Source organism: Cydia amplana, chromosome 16 (genome assembly GCF_948474715.1).
Source record: "Cydia amplana chromosome 16, ilCydAmpl1.1, whole genome shotgun sequence".
In the NCBI taxonomy this organism is placed as follows: domain Eukaryota; kingdom Metazoa; phylum Arthropoda; class Insecta; order Lepidoptera; family Tortricidae; genus Cydia; species Cydia amplana.
In genome coordinates, this window is record NC_086084.1 from 2014358 (window position 1) to 2034084 (window position 19727).

Here is a 19727-nt window from a genome sequence, read left to right on the forward strand (position 1 = left end):
TAGGTTCTAATATAAATGATTAACCAGTGTGATTTGATGTTTACTAAACGTAAATAAAATTAAAAAAAAAAGTGTATGGGATTTGCCCATAGAAATATTGGTTACTAACAAAAGACGTATTTATTACGTTATACTCACGCGCTGGCCACGACATTGCGCGACTGGCTTCGGGTAAGGCGATAACCAAAGGTGGGAATGAAAGGTCCGATCGCTGCGTCTCGCTCCAAACTATGGTTGTCGCCTTAGCCAAAGCCGATTTATGGTCCTTCGCAATTAATGACCTACGAATGTATTATTAAAATAAAAGTCATAAAATATATTGACGTATTTTATTACATTTCATCATTCGGAGATCCGTCACCTCACGCTTACATCCGTTTGGAATTCTCAGAGTCCATAAAAAGGCCAAAAATATTCACATTTATCATAATATATACTGTGTAAGTATAAGTACGTCCTTACAGTCAAACTATACATTATGCTAGAGTCGTGCGTTTAACGAAACTTATCGGAATGTTGTCAGCATTGATTCGCCGTGTTTTTTTTATAAATTGTTTTTTTTTTTCGAAAACGCACCCCCAGGGTTGCCAGTGCGAAGAATACATTTAAAAAGAAACAAGATTGTGACTATTGGTAACTCTCGAAATACAAAAATAATATATATTATCATTTGAAAACTAGATTCGTAACAAAAATAAACTTATAAATCTAATTGCATTTGCACATGGAAACAACACAATAATATCAAATTTCGTTAACAAAGAAGTCTCACATGATTAACCCATGTTTTGTCTTTTCCTTAGGTTATTCCACCTGTGCAATGTGTATTTGCATCTCACGTTTTGCTTAGTGAGAGAGCGAGACGCAATGCACACTTAACAGAAGGAAAGAGATAAAACCATTTAATATTTATACATAAGACGTATATATAACAGATTATAAATCAAGGATATAGAAAAGTACACAGCAAGGAAAAATAAAGTTATAATTATTACAACCTATTAGTAAACTATGCATATAGCATAGACTATATATTCCTTTAGCCTTAAACATACTCCCACACTGGAAGATATTATACGGAAGATGACCAGCTTGTCCCACTTAGGGTTTGCACGACGGATCCGAAATGTATGGGAATATCCGCGGATCCGGATCCAGATCCGGATAATTTCATACATTTCGGATCCGGATTGCAAACCCTAGTCCCACTGTTGGGCAGAATCCATATTGCTGTCTATTTTAAAGTTTTCAGTTATAGAACAGCGCTTTTATGTATCAAAATTATATAGCCCGTTCACTAGTATAAGTGGCAAAAGTAAAAAAAAACCGTTGTGACCTTTATAATAGTAACAGGACTTTTATATGTACAGTGCGAAAAGTAGGAAATTAGCACGTGCATCGTAGGTTTTACAGTACATTATGGACCTTTAAAATTTTCGACATAGGCACGTAAAGTGCTAATTACAAATGTACTGTAAATTGTATACTCAGTGTTCTCGGTGAATGGGCTTAATTTTACTTCGACACTAGACGATTCTAAATTGTAATAATATTCGGTTCAGGACGGGCTCATGTTATAAGTAATGTCATACATTTCAGTCAGGTTTTGAACCTGGTTTCATCAAATGCAATATTTTACAAATGTATGGCGAAAGAGCCACGTGAATTCATACATAACTTGTACAAGTACATACATATATGTCACAGTAGCCATTTTCACTTCATACAAGCCTAAACCTTTAAATTTTATACCTTGTTATTAACACCTTAAGGTCCAATTTAGAAGAGCTAAGGAAGACAAATCCTTACTGTGACGAAATTAAATTTTATTTTTAACAAGTCTTTATATAGATCGAGTTTCCAATAAAAAAAAATCACAACACAGTTAAACAAAATGCAGTTTGGTTATAAATATGCGCTCACATACTATTTAATGTGATCTGTCAATGTTTTGAATCAAAAGCACGTATTTACATAACCATAAAGTCACATTTTTCCTATTTTACCCGCTAAATCTGCAAAACATGTTTCATAATTTTTAATGTGGCAACACCACAAATGTCAAAATTCGAGTATAAAGCGCTACACGGTCGACAACTATGCTTCCGACCCGACCTTGGTAGTTTCCGACCGTATAGTAAGACGATTTGCCAAATAATGTGTTGCGAACCGACCAAGTACTGACCTTGGACCGTCGGAATCTTGGTTGCCAACCAAGTAATATGGGCTTAAATTTCAAATGTTACAATCTGGAAAGTTAATGTTATAATTACAATCGATCATTGTAATTATAACAGTCGGTTAAGCTATATCCGTCAGTAGAAAAAAGCGGCAAAATAAAAATAAAATAGGCTCAAAAGGTTATCGACCCATAGACAATTTGAATTTCGCGCCTTTTTCTACTGACAGTTGTTTGACTAACTATAGGTAATTATAACTCCGATCCTCAAGTTGTATAAACTTTGTGCATTGAAATTTCTAATATTTTGCATTGATAATAGTATGTACACAAGTACCCTATGGTGGTTGTATGCTACTGTGAGCTGAGGCCTGGTACTGGCTGTGCGCTTGCGTCATGTTTTGTGCTTTTTATTCAGTCTTCTTCGCCTTGGTGTCTTCCTCTACGAGTGCTGGCTGGTCTTCATAGCTGTAGACAAAAGATGCCATTTATTATAGTATAGCTGTTGCCCGCGACTTCGTACCCGTGGATTAGTATATTTTCCCCATACAAACTATAGGGGATGAATTTTGAAAAATCCTTTCTTAGTGGACCCCTAGACATTATAAGGAACCTACTTGCCAAATTTGGACTTTCTAGTCCCAGCAGCGGTTTGGGCTGTGCGTTGATTTAAGTCAATCAGTCAGGTCTTTCACGTTTATATATATAGATTTCACTGTAACGAAACTGATCACCTCCTGAGACCCAGAAGCAGTTGTTTGTTTTTTAATTTGGAACCCTTAGTTACACAAAGTTCAAAATGGATTGTGGAAAATTTTCAATTTTTTTCACGCAGGGTATTAGAAGGTTAAACAAGTTGTTAGATAAACAACGAACTAGAAAAACAATTTATGTGATATCAATTAAGAAAAAGCGGTATCACGGCGTCAGCTTTCTTTTTAAGCCAAGACAAAGTAGTAAAGTATATCACACTAAATTCTTTCGGACGATATTAATATAGCTATGCTTACGTAAGATATCTTATACTAATGAAGAATAGAATATATCATACTATCTATCATATATTCCTGCCGAGAACAAAATGAAGAAACAAAGAAGTCTTCTATAACGTATCCTCATAATTTTATTAAGGGTGTATTTTTATTAACCTTTTGGACGCCAATGACCGATATATCCGCACCGTAGGTTCAACGCCAAAGACCGATTAATCGGTCACAGACCACTGAGCAACATAAACCTAGGTGCATATGCATAAAGTTCAATTTCAGTTTTGACACTTCGGTGACGTGGCGTCAGCGTGACAGCTTTTGTGTTTGACACGGCGTCGAAAAGAGTAAAACACAGACAATCCAACCTATAGACATAGCATAGTCGCGCTACCCCCTCTGCCACACATACGGTAGCGTTACTCCATCTTCGAGTCAATCCCGTGCCGTGATTGGCCCGTGTGTTTGAACGGACCAATCACGGCACGGGATTCGCTCACCTCGTCCCCCCGCACCCCCGTATTTTTGGCAGCATCGGTTTGGCGGAATTGGCCTAAGCTCAGTCTAGAGGTTGGATTGTCAGTGGAGTAAAATATCGAGGATACTCACTTGAAGAGCGCATGTATATCCCCGCGCAGCAGCGCCAACGCGAGCGGCGTGCCCAAGCACGCCGGCACCAAATACAACAACGCCGGTTGCGCGTGCTTAAACACGTGCATCACCAGAATGGTCGCCAACAAGCCGAGTATGTACGCGGAGAAGGTGGCGCGGAAGTAGAACTCGGAGCCGCGCTTGAGGCTCTTGTCGAAGCGGAGCAGCAGGGCGATGAAGATGCCCGGGACCACGATGTCGCCGAGGCCGAGCATGGCGAAGTTGGACGCGCTCAGCCCGTTCACGAGCAGGTCTTGCGGGAATACCACTGTGGACAAACAATACATTAGTGACGTATAGTTTGTAGCTTTCTAATAGACCCCGAAGGCTAATCCTATTGTCTATTGTTCAGTAAAACCGCACGTGCTTACCTGCAAAAAAGGGTCCTAATTATTTTATTTGGCACCTGAGCGCGGGCTAGTCCGACGCTCAAAAAACCAGTGTAGGTGCGCTCTCCGATAACGCGCCTTTGTTACGCATCTCGATGACACATTTTAGACTGGTTCTGTAGAGTTCGACTCGCCGGCACTCGGTAACCGAAGTACCGATTTTTTATGCAGGTGGTTGTGGCACGTGGCACGAGCGGTTTTTCTTAACAATAGACAATAGGATTAGCCTTCGAGGTCTATTAGAAAGCTACAAACTATAAATGAATGAATGAATGAAATCGTTTATTTCAGGCAACTAGTGGCCCATACATAAATACCTTAAAACTAGCATACATATTATAAAAATATAACTAAACACTAAAAAACACATTATGATTGCGATGCATTACGCAACCCCGCAGTGTCAGGGAGCCGGCCGCGGAACCGCCGAAACTTGACGCCCTTCGGCCAAAACTCCTTGGTGAAGGTCGCTAGATGTTCAGTCGGAACGGTCACCACAAACGAATTAAAATTCGCATTGTGTCGAGATTCCAACTTCGCGACCCTCATAGGAGTAAAGGCAGTGGGGAGACACTCCTGACTTCGGGCAAACTCGGCTCCGTTGGCTCAGCATTGCTCCGAGCAATTGTTAGGGTTGACACAACTTGACGTCCCTTTGCGTTCACGACCACAGATAAGATAATGGCTTGAATTTTGACAATCCTAAATAGCCGAAAGGGATAGTGCCATAAGTTAGAAAGGGATATCATGACCCCGAATCGCTGTCAAACTTTGGTTTTGTAGGAAGTGTCCTTTCTGTACGGTAGTACTATTACTTATTCTGTAGTAAAGGTTCTCAGAGTGCCACTCTTCGAGTGTGAAAAGAATATATGTGAGGAATACACAAACACGTTACAGGACACACGTACACAGGTCGATCTGCCTCGCGAGGAAATTGCCGCGTGGATCAGCTCTTTAATCTGCCTCGCCCACCTATGGCAAGTTGGCAACAAAACATTTTACCTAAGGGTACCTGTCCAATTTCCTTGTCCAGTGTGTGTTTTGTCTCACATTTTGCTTGAGAGAGAGAATGAGACGAATGAAAGAATGACATTGGACCACCATATTGGACAGATGGAATACCACCCTAACCTAGTTGTAGAAGTGTGAATAATTCAGTAGATATGGTAACAGACTTACGTTTAATAGGAGCCTTGAACAGCCCACAGTTTAGGATGATTTATGCGAAAGTACAATTCGACTAAAAGTTTTTCTGCGATACATTATGCGAAGTGTATTTCTGACAAATAATATTTTGCCAGATGAGGGTAACCCGTGTTGAACATTACGCAGAGGACGATGCAGCCGGTCTCAACATTGTTATGGTGGAGCAACTCCTGAAGCTGACAGACAATCTAGACAAGATAGCAAGGAACTCTTGAATCAGATCAAGTATAAAGGACTTACGTTTGATGGGAGCCTCGAAGGACTTGGCCACGATGACCATGACGTTGGTGCCGAACACCCAGAAGATGTCGTACAGGAACAGACCACAGACCAGAATGCAGCCGGTCTCAACACTGTTGAGGTGGAGCAACTCCTGTAGTGGACCAAATTAATGTTGATGACAACCAACTTACGTTTGATGGGAGCCTCGAAGGACTTGGCCACTGTGACCATGACGTTGGTGCCGAACACCCAGAAGATGTCGTACAGGAACAGACCACAAAGCAGAATGCAGCCGGTCTCAACACTGTTGAGGTGGACCAAATTAATGTTGATGACAACCAACTTACGTTTGATGGGAGCCTCGAAGGACTTGGCCACGGTGACCATGACGTTGGTGCCGAACACCCAGAAGATGTCGTACAGGAACAGACCACAGAGCAGAATGCAGCCGGTGACAACGTTGTTGAGATGGAGCAACTCCTGAAGCTGACAGACAATCTACACAAGATAGCAAGGAACTCTTGAATCAGATCAAGTATAAAGGACTTACGTTTGATGGGGGCCTCGAAGGACTTGGCCACGGTGACCATGACGTTGGTGCCGAACACCCAGAAGATGTCGTACAGGAACAGACCACAGAGCAGAATGCAGCCGGTGACCACGTTGTTGAGGTGGAGCAACTCCACTCCGTTGATGGCGAAGGCGATACCGAAGAGGTTGTTTGCAATCCAGTGCTGGGGAAAATTGAGAATGTTATAGTTGGTCAAACCAATTTGTCAGTAAATAAGAACAAAAAAACTATACTCATCCTTAATTTAAGTGCTAGTACTAGTTTAAGACAAAGATAGTATGATTATATCTGTCTATGATTGAAATAAGACAGTCCTTTGACAAACTATTATACATATGTGATTTAAAAACCGGCCAAGTGCGATTCGGACTCGCGCACAAAGGGTTCCGTACCATTACGCAAAGGACGGCAAAAAAATCACGTTTATTGTATGGGAGCATCACTTAAATTTATTTATTTTATTCTGTTTTTAGTATTTGTTGTTATAGCGGCAATAGAAATACATCAACTGTGAAAATTTCTACTGTCGAGCATCACGGTTCATGAGATACAGCCTGGTGTCAGACAGCCATACGGACAGTGGAGTCTTAGTAATAGGGTCCCGTTTTTACCCTTTGGGTACGGAACCGTAATAAAAATGTAATAAAACATACACGATTTTTACACATTATCTGCTAATTGTAGTACTTACTTTCTTGAACAGGTACCAGGCGCCCAGACACAGCGAGATGCACACACAGATGACGTCATAGCTGGTGAACTTGTAGTTGACTATATCAGCCCGCTGGTCTCGCTCGCCGCGAGTTAACTGGATGTGGTACCAGTAACATGTACTTACTTTCTTGAACAGGTACCAGGCGCCCAGACACAGCGAGATGCACACACAGATGACGTTATAGCTGGTGAACTTGTAGTTGACTATATCAGCCCGCTGGTCTCGCTCGCCGCGAGTTAACTGGATGTGGTACCAGTAACATGTACTTACTTTCTTGAACAGGTACCAGGCGCCCAGACACAGCGAGATGCACACACAGATGACGTCATAGCTGGTGAACTTGTAGTTGACTATATCATCCCGCTGGTCTCGCTCGCCGCGAGTTAACTGGATGTGGTACCAGTAACATGTACTTACTTTCTTGAACAGGTACCAGGCGCCCAGACACAGCGAGATGCACACACAGATGACGTCATAGCTGGTGAACTTGTAGTTGACTATATCAGCCCGCTGGTCTCGCTCGCCGCGAGTGAAGTGGATATGGTATGGTACGTTGGGTACCGAGGCGGGTACCAGGAACGAGATGATTGGGCTGTGGGAGAGTAAGCTTTATTAGAGGGGTATAGGGTGAGAGTTTGTTTGGTGAGTGGATCGACTTGTGGTACTGTCATTAAGAAGGTTGAAGGCAAACACATTATAAAAAACCTAACCTAGTGTGCCGCCAGTAGCGGGGCAAGGTCCAAGCTGCCGGAGGTCAGGGCCGCGGAGAAAGGAACCGGCGGACTATCCGCGCCGTGTCAAAGATCACCGCCTTCTGCATCTGACCCTTGATCCAACCATCTAGTGAGTCTCTTAAGAAGTTGGTCGAAACTCTCCTAAATGCCACCGTCTGGCGTGGAGCAGCAGTTATCACCATCTTTAAAAGGAGTGGCCTACATCCAGCAGAGTAGAATAGTTAAGTAATAATGAATGTGAACCTGGCCATCCATTTAGAAAAACCACCTAATGGAAGAATAAAAATAAACGAACTGAGAAATTGAGGACAAGTCAATTGACAAACCAGGAAGTTGACGAACTGAGAAATGGACGAACGGAGACCGACTAGACGAACGGAGAATCGGACGAATGGTGCAGAATTGGCAATAACACTGTTAGTAGGTACTTTATGTTATAAGGTTTTTTTAAAGAAAATATTTCGTATTTTTAGGAATACTATAATATTGTGCCCTTTACCTATATGGACAGAACGATTTTTTTTTCTTTTCGGATCCGTTTTATGGTTTCGCGATAAAATTGTATCTACGTAATTGCCCAAAATCATGCCATATAACATATAACAAATCAATTCATATTTTTATTAGGTTAGGTAAGAAACTGTCTTCACCAGTCCTTACACAATCATATTTAACCGAGGAAAGGGGACATAATTTCTTAACAAGATTTGTGGTCCTTGCTCTAGTATTTAACTCGGAATCTACCTGACGCAGTTACGACGTAGCAAAGAACGAACCTTATTAGAAGCGTTTAGAGTTCAAATTAGGTCGGTACCCGTTTTATAGTATTGTAAGTACTTAACTAATGCACTTAGAAAGTACGTCGACTATTTGTTCAGAAGTAGAAATTCCAAAAGACCATGACTACAACTTTCTAAGTTTTAAGATTTACCTCCGACGTTTCGAGGACGGCGTTGTCCCCGTGGTCTCGAAGAAGTCCTCGAAACGTCGGAGGTAAATCTTAAAACTTAGATACGCGATTAAGTCCCGTTGTATAATTTAATAATGTGTAAAAATCGTGAAAGTTTAAATCAGTGTTACAACTTTCTAGCTAAGAACCGTGTTTCGATAAATTTGGACAACGCCATCGAAACTTAAATAATGTCATCAGGTGATACCCAAAACTCACTGATTACAATAAGTTCGGTAACCATATTGAACCATACTACTACCAAAACAAGGTTCATTTTTGATCAATATTTTTTTCACTTGACGATGTATGGCCTATAAATTTTTACTTTTTAATTGACGATAAACCTTTGTCATCTTGGCTAGCCCGCTTAGCCGCTTTTGCACCTGACTGATACCTACAGTCACCATCATACATATCGGAGCGGCCAAGGTGTTCACAATATCTGAACACGCACTCTAAAGGCTTCGTCACACAGGCACGTTTTCCGGGCGGGGCGTGAGCGTTTTATATGTAAAAGTTTTGTATGGCGACTGTACAATCATTGGAAATACTGTTGGTTATTATACTTATTATACAATACTAACCTCAAGAGATGACTCAGAGCCAGCACCCCAAGGAAGAAGAAGTACCCAGTGAGCAGGAGGTTAATGTACTCCTTGGAGAAGATCTGGAAGAAAACGTAGAGAGCGAAGAGCGCGCACGACGCGATGAGAGGGAACATCAGTGCGTCCTTGTTTGACATCGTCTCCGCGCGCTCGCCCGACTCCTGCGAATGAAGGACAATGGACATGATGGGACTGTTGGCTTTGGGTGAGCATAGGTAGCTTAGTTGCAGCGGTAGGTGCTTTTTAGGGTTCCGTAGCCAAATGGCAAAAAACGGAACCCTTATAGATTCGTCATGTCTGTCTGTCTGTCTGTCCGTCTGTCTGTCCGTCCGTAAGTCACAGCCACTTTTCTCCGAAACTATAAGAACTATACTGTTGAAACTTGGTAAGTAGATGTATTCTGTGAACCGCATTAAGATTTTCACACAAAAATAGAAAAAAAACAATAACTTTTTGGGGTTCCCCATACTTCGAACTGAAACTCAAAATTTTGGAATGGATAGGTCTTCAAAAATGATATTGAGGTTTCTAATATCATTTTTTTCTAAACTGAATAGTTTGCGCGAGAGACACTTCCAAAGTGGTAAAATGTGTGTCCCCCCCCCCCCCTAACTTCTAAAATAAGAGAATGATAAAACTAAAAAAAATATATGATGTACATTACCATGTAAACTTCCACCGAAAATTGGTTTGAACGAGATCTAGCAAGTAGTTTTTTTTTAATACGTCATAAATCGCCTAAATACGGAACCCTTCATGGGCGAGTCCGACTCGCACTTGGCCGCTTTTTAAATCCCGCTAGACATCATTTTCTTAAGTTTTTGACCATTAAAGATCTGAACTGACGCGCACGATAGGCGTGGCGTTCAAAGGGTTAAATAGAATTGAAATTTGTTAGCAAATAAATTTGCTAAGGACAGCTTTTCATTCCTAATTACTTTTTCAAGTTACAGTGGAGTGAAGTTACAGTAACCCACGAAAACTAAAGAGGGAAATTGTTACAAGCTGTGTTAGCAGTTTTATTTTAATGTGATCCACAAACAACGGTCAAAAGGTTAAGAAATCCCAACATTCAAATTGGTTAACCCTTATATCGCCATGCCTATCGTGCGCCGCGCGTCATAGTGAACCTTGTCGGAATGCAATAAGGTTGATATTGGTCTGTAACCGCGCGCGTCAGTTGACGTCTTTGGCGGTCAAAGGGTATCTAATCTGGCTTGATGCTTCTCATAATTAGAGTAAACATGAGCCACTATAGAAAAAACCCAAATTGATATATTGAGCTGTTTGCATATAGTTATAGTATATCATTTATATAAGAATAAATCGAATTTGGTAAGTAAATGAAAGTTTTAAAGTTATTTTTATTATAGAATGTTGAATATGACCCTTCCGTTTTTGAAGTTCATAATCATAATATCGTTTATTGCACCATGGTAAAGAGTTCTTACAAAAAATACAAAGTACATATAAAAGTGTCTCATGGACCTCAGAAGGGGGTTGCAAGTTAAAAGTTTTATGCTATAAGATATAATAACAGTTCAATTTACAGTGTTATGACTACAATAGAAATTACACAATACTGGAGATAAATCTATATCTAGTCACAGATATCTTTAAAGTAGATATAATTATTCAGTGAGTAAAGTACAAGTCTCAGTAATTGCTTAATAGAGCTGATTAGGTTATAAGGCAATTTAATTGATTACAGACAATTATGAACTGTTAGAAACATACATTAACATTATCTATAGACTATGAAACATTATCATTTAGGAATATAAAGTCCAAGAATAGTAGATATAAATGAAGTTCGATCTATTTTAAAAAATCTAAAAAGTAAACACAGCTGTGGAATAGACGAAATACCTCCTATATTGCTAAAACAATGCGCTGATGAACTCGCGATTCCATTTTGTCTCCTTATAAATCAGTCTTTTTCACTTGGAGTATTCCCAGATCTCTTAAAAACGGCCAAAATTAAACCAATTCATAAAAAAGGTAGCACTGCAGAATTTAATAACTACAGACCAATCGCGCTATTACCCTCATCGTCAAAAATATTCGAAACCGCTATGAGTAAACGATTATATGATTACTGCGAAAAAAACTTAATCTTTAATGATAGTCAAAACGGTTTTAGAAAAAATCGTTCAACAGTTTTAGCTATGTACAAGTTTATGCAGCATGCTATTGACGTTATAAATAATAAACGATACGCGATCGGAATTCTGCTCGATATGACGAAAGCGTACGACCGTGTCCAGTATAATATCCTATTACAGAAACTATATGGGATAGGTGTTAGAGGTATTCCGCATAATTGGTTCAGATCGTACCTTGAAAATCGTCAGCAATGCATAGAAATACAAAACTACGATGAAAATAATGGCGAAATAAATTACACCCATTCGGATTTAAAATATATAAAACATTCCATACCTCAAGGAAGCTCAATAGGATGTCTACTTTTTTTAATATACATCAACGACCTTCCAAAAACTATACAGCAGGCGTGTACTTTATTTGCCGACGATATCTCCATCCTCACATCGTGTACAGACGACCATAACATAACACAAGACTTAACCACTTTATTAACAAACGTAGTTGACTGGTTATCGGACCACAACTTAGAAGTAAATTTCACAAAAACAAAAATCTTACAGTTTAGGCCTTATCAAAAAACCCCCCTTAATATTGATTTCACCTTCAATAATATACAATTAGAATGTGTAGATACCGCTCCTCTTCTAGGGTTCGAAGTTGACTGCAATGTTAATTGGAAAGCGCATGTAGCAAAAATAAAAACGAAATTGTCCCAGTTCACGTATGCCTTACGCGAATTAAAAAAAGCATGCGACCTCAACACCGCCTTAACAGCTTACTACTCCTATGCCCATGCTTGGCTTACCTATGGTGTAATTCTATGGGGGAATAGCACAGACGTGGAAAGCCTATTTATATTACAAAAAAAATGTGTACGAATTTTGGCAAACATAAATATACCGGAAAGTACTAAGACACACTTCATCGATCTAAAAATACTTACCTTAACATCAATATACATTTTGGAAACCTGTAAGTTTGTAAAAAAATACCCTCAATTTTATACCAAACATTCAGATATACCCCGACGTTACGCCAGCAGGTTTCAAAATAAGCTGGTGCAGGTAATACCCTCAAAACTAAAACTACATTCAAAAAGTCCAAACTCAATGGCAATAAAAATATTTAATAAAATTAGTAACGAAATAAATAACACTAAGTCCGACAATGAATTTTTTAAAAAACTAAAAGATCACCTCATTAAAAAAGCTTATTATACATTAAATGAATTTTTTCACGACCAATAATTGCAATTAAAAAAGTACCCCTATACAATAAATAACATTTAAGTATAAATAAATAACATCTTGTACAAAAAACTCGATCTCCTCTTGAATAAACTGTTTGCTGTGCCCTACAGGGTGTCATGTTGTACACGATTCTATGCAATAGGTTAAGATACAATGTGATATGCAATAAAGATTATGAGTATGAGTATGAGAATGTATGTATACTTTAATTTTGCAATATTACAATCATAAAAAATAATTTTGAACTTTTGAAATAAATAATAATTCAAGCATTATACATAAATCTATTGCACAGTGGCGTTCAAAAGTGCATGGATATATGTCGACTGTAATGCCTTAATATTAAGGCACGCAGCCATGCGGTAGAATGAGATAGCAATATCACTTGCTCCCTCTAACGCATAAATGCGTCCCTTGGAGTTGGCGGCGATGGCCCATTGTGTACTGGGGCCTTTACGGTTGAAACATGTCCATGCTCTTTTGACCGCCAGTGTACCTATTAGAGTCTAGACAGAGACAGACTGGTTTTGTGTATATTCAGAATAACACAATCAAAATGAAAGTAACTAACTCTCATTACTTAATGTGTTGCCTTTAAAAGGTCTAATTTACATAATATATTTTAAAATGTAAATGTAGACTTACTAAGTAACAACCAAGTTTACTTAAGGCAGGTAAATATTTGCAGAAAATAATGGTAAAGTTAATAAACATCTGCTTAAGGAATAATTATTATTTTAAAAATAAAACAATATTGGTAGTTTCTATGAAATGCACTGGAAAGCCCTCAGGGAATTCCGCAAAATTGCATAATCATAAACTATTATTTCATTAAAACATAATCTGTTCATTTGTATTATTGTATTATTATATTTTCCATTTCCAAGAGGCCGAGGAAAACCACAAAAACAATGGGCAGACGACATCATACAGATAGCTGGAAACAGCAAAAAATAGAGAGAAATGGAAGGGTACTGAGGAGGCTTTTACCCAGCAGGGATTAGTGCAATCAAAAGTGCAACTAATTTAATAAAAACAAATTATATTAAAGCACTGAGCAAATAAAGCTATAATAATAATATCTTTTTCATTTGTAATCTCTTAAGGGAGCATGTATTTAGATTACCATTACAATATAAAAAAAAAAAACAAAATCAATAAAATGCACTGTACAAAAAATGGAATTTAAAAAATGTGGAAAACTTAACTATCGTCATTGATAATGGGAGTAAAAGAGTAACATATAACTGTAGTACTGATATGAATAATGTTAAAGAAACGTGGAACAAATTTACCATGACATTACACGGCTACTGAGAAATTCCCATCGAGAAAAACTAACTTTATGTACAATAGGGAATTAGAAAATTGCAAAATATGAGGAAAATTATTAATTGCTCTACTAATGGACAAGTTAAGATATATTTGCAAGTATGATGAAGTACTACATGATAATGTATAACATATTATATACCTTAAAGGTATGTAAATGGTGTTAAATAAAATTTCTCTCTCATAATAGCGTACAAGTTCTAAAAATGTCCCATTCATATATTAGTGGGCGTATTTGGGTTCAGAGCTATATTTAACAAAGACTTTACGTTCTTGGGTTATTTACGCGGAGTACGCGTAAACAAACGTGAGCCAGCATATGCCACGGCGCCAGGACCGCCAACGTGCGGTGACCTGATTGGACCTTAAATAAACATAGTGAAAGTGACATAAAATCACTTTATTTTACGCAAAATAATCATCAGGACTCACCTTTTGCTCCTTAAGGTACTTCACTGAACGAAATGCCCCGAAAAATATCGGCAAAATAGCCATAATAACTAAACTTAAGTAGGCAATCGCGACGCCCTCAATACTCGATGGTGGCCGGTCTGTAACATTTTTCACTGCTTCTCTCACACCCTCTTCGATGTTTATAGGAATTTCAGTCGCCGTATCAGCCATTTCGTGTGATTACTTTGAAATAAAATAAGTTATGGCTGGGACCTTGAAGGTGCTCCAGCCTCGAGCTTGACAAGAAAATGACAAGTGTACAGTTTGGTTGGCAATGTTGGCCTCATTGACAAGGTCATAGGGTGTTCAATAAAACCGGTTCCGAATCGATTCACTTGTAATTTAACTCTGGCAACCCAGATGTCGACGGAATGTTGGCAGTATTGTTCAAAAACGTCAGTGTCAAACCGAACCTTCGACTGTGTAGTACTGGAGATTCTTTCAATAAATAAAATAAGAAAAGTAATCAAACCTAAGATGATAATTTGCACATGTTTTCTTAGTTCATTGACATATCAGTGAAGCAATAATCTAGTCATAATGGAAGTAACGAGTGGCGCTGAAGATGCGTTTGTGCGCGAATGGACACCTTGCACTCATATTTTGAATTTAATTCCACCTCGTATTTCTACGGGTATATTTTCTAGTGAACTGTGTCTGACTTGTGTGGACGCTGTGAGTGACTACATAGCGCTGGGCACGAACGTGGGTTTAGTGTACTGGTACGACAGGAAAAAGGGTAATATCCAGAGGCTACGATGCGAGGTAAGTTCGAGTAAACAACTCCCATATGCTGCGTTTTACTTTCATTGACCTTGTACCGCTTTCACTAATATTTAATTCCACGCGCATAATATACAAACAGCAACATTGATTTTTCACGAGTGTTTCATGATATAATCCACTTTGAATAATTTATTTCGTCCTGCCTTCAAAGTTTGCCTAACCGAGGTGTTGCAATCATTATCTGCTACAGAGACTTATCTTTTTTGTGTTAATTTCACAACTTGAATGCTTTATTGTGCAAAAAGTTATGTATTCGTTTTTGTTGCAAGTTACTTACCAAGGTGACCTTATAAATGTACATGTATAAATTTATAATAACAGAATTTTCATCATTTTCAATAGTATTTTATAGTTTACCCATACATATGTAAACAACTTTAATGATAATATCTGGGAGACCGAGCTTTATTCGGAAAACATATAAAAACTGAAAAAATTGCGTTTTCCCAGATAATACAAGTCTGACAAACAACTTGTCAGTCAAGAAAAACTCTACTCATTCCTTCTTTTTATTTGTGTTTTATTTCCACCTTTTAATGCAGGAAACTAGCTATTATAATATCATTAATGTCAACAAACTACACAAACATAATCAAACAAATGACTTTGTTTTTATTACTGATAAAAATGTATATGTTCTTCTTATCTGTGCTACAAATGTGGACTATCTAGACTGTATGTGATTTAAATGTGTAAGTGATATGAATCATTGTTAACAACCAAACCCGTTATCAATGTTGTCAAAATTTGTTGGCAAAAATTTGCACCCTAAATCTACCTTTAGTACATAACTTTGCCTTAACTATAATTCAATCATAATTCCACTATAAATTGGATCATGGGATCCATGGGCGTATCATTTAGGATTAAAAATAAATTATATTATAGTTGGTCAAACCAATTTGTCAGTCAGTGTCAGTAAGAACCAGGAAAACTATCCTCATCCTTTTCTTTTGGGTGCTAGTACTAGTGTAAGACAAAGATAGTATGATTCTCTCTATGTTTGAAATGAGACAGCCCTTTGACAAACTATAGGTATAATTATTTAGTAATAATTAAAGCCCAAAAAGAACAGTTAATCGCCTCTGTGAGGCCTGTCCTAAAGTATGATCTGTATGGTTATTGTGATAAAGACTGTATCATTATAATCTTAAGGTGTATTATTGTTGCAGGCCACAGCGACCCCCATCACCTTCGTAAAGATCGTGAACACCGTAGACTACATGGTGGGCGCCGGCAACGCGGCGGGGCAGGTCACGGTATTCCAAATACCCAAGGAGCACCCGGAGAATATTCCTGACACGCTGAAGCCTAAAGTGGAACCAAAGGTCGAGAGGTGAGTCATTAAGAGCGGCGAGACGTCGAGAGATTTGTTTTGTAGGGAAACCTAATTTGGGGTAAATAGAGCTTTACTGCTGGGCAAGCCGGTGGGAATCGAGGTCCCTGAACGCTCGCCACTGGTCCGTAGATAAAAAAAGCCGGACAAGTGCGAGTTGGACTCACCCACCGAGAGTTCCGTACTGTTTAGTATTTGTTATTATAGCGGCAACAGAACTACATAATCTGTGAAAATTTCAAATGTTTAGCTATCACGATTCATGAGATACAGCCTGGTGACAGACACAGACGGACGGACAGACAGACAGTGGAGTCTTAGTAATAGGGTCCCTTTTTTACCCTTTGGGTACGGAACCGTAAAAATCCGACCAAGTGCAAGTTGTACCACTCATAATGCATGTCTAAATAGTCTAAAAGGTAAAATAATTCACCAGTCACATACAGTCTGAATTAATTGTCTTCCAAATCACGATAAAATGATAACACCATGTAAGGGGTTTCCCAAAAAGTAGGTCGAATGGTGAATCACACCCGGTCGTCCACCCCACGCTTACTCACTACAATGTAGGGGACACCCCGTGTTTTGTGGAATTCTGACACACCCTCTTATAAACAGATACGTGGATATGTGTGTAGTTTAAATTTTTGCAGGGCAGGTATTTGGTATGTTGGCAAAAAAATTATTCTCATTGTTTTAAAAGGAAATCGGGTATATTGTTTTATGTTGTGCTATTATTATGAATGACAATTCATTGCTCATTAAATACATTTACTCCAGTAAAAATGTACTAGGTATTGTGACAACTGACACGGTACATATATTTATTTGCCCTCATTTTTTATTTCCTTCCTATAACCTCCTAACGGCCTGGCCACGACATTGTGCGACTGGCTTCGGTTAAGAGCGGGGCCACACTAGCGATTTGCGAGCGAGTTGAAAGCGAGGCGAGTGCGCAGCGAGTTCGCCGCGAGTGCGCAACGAGTTCGTCGTGCAACGGCCTCGCTTCCATCCCAGTATGACAGTACCTATGGTTGTCGCCTTAGCCGAAGCCAGTCGCGTAATGTCGTGGCCAGGCCCTAAGGCTCAAAGTCCCACAAAGAAGTAGTCACTAGACTACTATATAAATAAGATATATACTGAAATAGATATCATAACATACTAAAGAAAAAGTGACCAAGCCATCCAGTGGCCATGGAAGTCGTCATCTTCGGCTATCGCGTGGACCTCTAGGTCACCGGCTTGCGGCGGTAGCACGGTCGCATTTTTATCGCTTGTCACCATGCCTGTCACGTTCTAACAAGTATGTAAGTGCGAAAGTGACGGGCATAGTGACAGGCGATAAAAATGGAACCATGCGGCGCCCTTTTTCATTAGTATAAGACATCTGTTTCAGTTATTCAGTATACAAGTATTTTGCTTCAGGTACACAATCAGCGACTTGCACAAGGGCAAGATAACTGCCATCGAGTGGTCCAAGAACGGAATGAGGCTGTTCTCTGGGGACAAGAACGGCATCATCATCATGACCGAGATCGACTTCTACATGGTAAGCTTTTGTCGACATCCGTGAACGTTGCATGACTCCAAAGTGTGGTACAGTCACCTGCAATAATATGTTACACAACGAAGGCCGCAAAAATATGCGACACGCTCTTATGGCTCTACAAATAAGATCGTGTCCTATAGGATCCTACCATCTATGGTTAAAATCAATGGTTTGGGAATTTTAACGTTTTCCAATGCTGCCACAATGCCGGGGCTATTTTTAGCCCTAATTGCTCAAATTATCGTCGCAACCACTATTGTTATCTAACCCTCTTACGCAATTTAAATTCAATTACAGTTTAGGAGGATAAAGCCAAGGCCATAATGTACTTTAAATCCTTCAAACAATAAACAATGTACGGTGTATTACTTTAAGGTTCAAAATTGTAGTATATTTGATTTGTTGTCATGTCCTATCTGAAGGGTTAATGTGCCCATATCGGTGTTTTTCCGTTTCAATAATGGTAGCCTCTGATATAACAATGGTTTGCTTTGCTGGGTGCACTGTCTAGCATTTAATGTTATATATTTATTTGTGCTGTAATCTTTATCTGTGATAGCGAAGCTAGAAAACTCAATTTTTTTCGAATCTATCAGTTTCCGTGTTTTAACAGTTTCGTTCGGTTTAAATAGAAGTTGATACATATAAGTAAAATAAGCCTATGGCTGTGTTGATGACTACAACGTTTAGAAGACCAATTTAAGCACCTTTTTTATTTGTTTAGTGACCTTTACCTATCTGAAAATACGCTGTATCTTTTTTTTAGGTAAGGTAAGGTAAGGTAGCATTATTATGACGATCGATTACTTTGGGTAAAATTTGAGCACGTTTAGCGCCCTTCTGTATTATCGGTACTGGAAAATTTGCCTCCGCCCGTATAATGTTGTGCCCTTCATAATGGGAAGTGTGACTTCGCCTGTATATTGGGCGCCTGTGCCCAGACTTGGGGCTTACCCCGACGTTCAGAGCGCGCTTGGAACGCTCCTGTATACTGGTCGCTGGTGCTGGTAGGTCGGGCCTCGCCTGTATATAGGGATGTTGACAATTTTTTTGAACTGTATTCATTTTATAGATAGACACGTAATTATTACAAAATAGTTATTTTCGATACAAGTGGCCGCGGTGTCACCGTCGGCCAGCTGCTCGGCGCCGCGGCGACCCCCAGCGGCAGTGGGCCGGCCGACCAACAAAAGGCGGAATCAAGACCTATTTTCATCAATGAGCACCTGACGCTGAAAAATAAAATCTTATATTCTAAAACACGTAAGGCCGTTGCCGAGAAGAACTATAAGTTTGTCTGGATAAAAAACGCCGCGATTCTGGTCAGAAGAGACGATTCATCTGCTATAATACGTATACGGAAAGAAAGCGATTTGATTAAGTTATGAAGGTTTTATGTATATTGTATTGTTGAACTATTAGTTGATTACTCAAATACCTTTCACTTTACCTATGTACTAGCTATTGTTTGCATGTTGTATTATTATTATATATATTTTGCTATGATTGCTGTAGATGCTATTAACATACTGACACCAATAAAAGTTATGTTAATTTTCTTCACAATAAAATCGACTCAAATGTTTACAAGGGCCCCACATTATATTTTTGTTTTGAAAATATCAGACTTTTACACAAATGTAAGATATAAATTTTATTGTAATAATACTATTCACAAAAAATATAACATTTTGCTGAATTA

The 19727-nt window shown here is 39.0% G+C and overlaps 2 protein-coding genes across 2 annotated transcripts in view; one reads left to right on the plus strand and one right to left on the minus strand.

Moving 5' to 3' along the window:
* Positions 1-2439: 2439 nt before the first annotated feature.
* On the minus strand, positions 2440-14603 carry LOC134655439 (minor histocompatibility antigen H13). Its single transcript, XM_063510908.1, has 6 exons — positions 14334-14603; positions 9190-9371; positions 7337-7511; positions 6184-6367; positions 3775-4084; positions 2440-2647 (listed from the first exon to the last, which is right to left on the minus strand). The coding sequence occupies exons 1-6, from the start codon at positions 14523-14525 to the stop codon at positions 2590-2592; spliced, it is 1101 nt and encodes a 366-aa protein (XP_063366978.1). The 5' UTR covers positions 14526-14603; the 3' UTR covers positions 2440-2589.
* A 99-nt stretch (positions 14604-14702) lies between these two features.
* Positions 14703-19727, plus strand: part of LOC134655429 (WD repeat-containing protein CG11141) — a 29381-nt gene continuing 24356 nt past the window's right edge. The window contains exons 1-3 of the mRNA XM_063510897.1: positions 14703-15119; positions 16313-16476; positions 17902-18025. Coding sequence (XP_063366967.1) covers positions 14895-15119; positions 16313-16476; positions 17902-18025 — 513 coding nt within the window. The 5' untranslated portion in view covers positions 14703-14894. The remainder of the gene's footprint in view (positions 15120-16312; positions 16477-17901; positions 18026-19727) is intronic.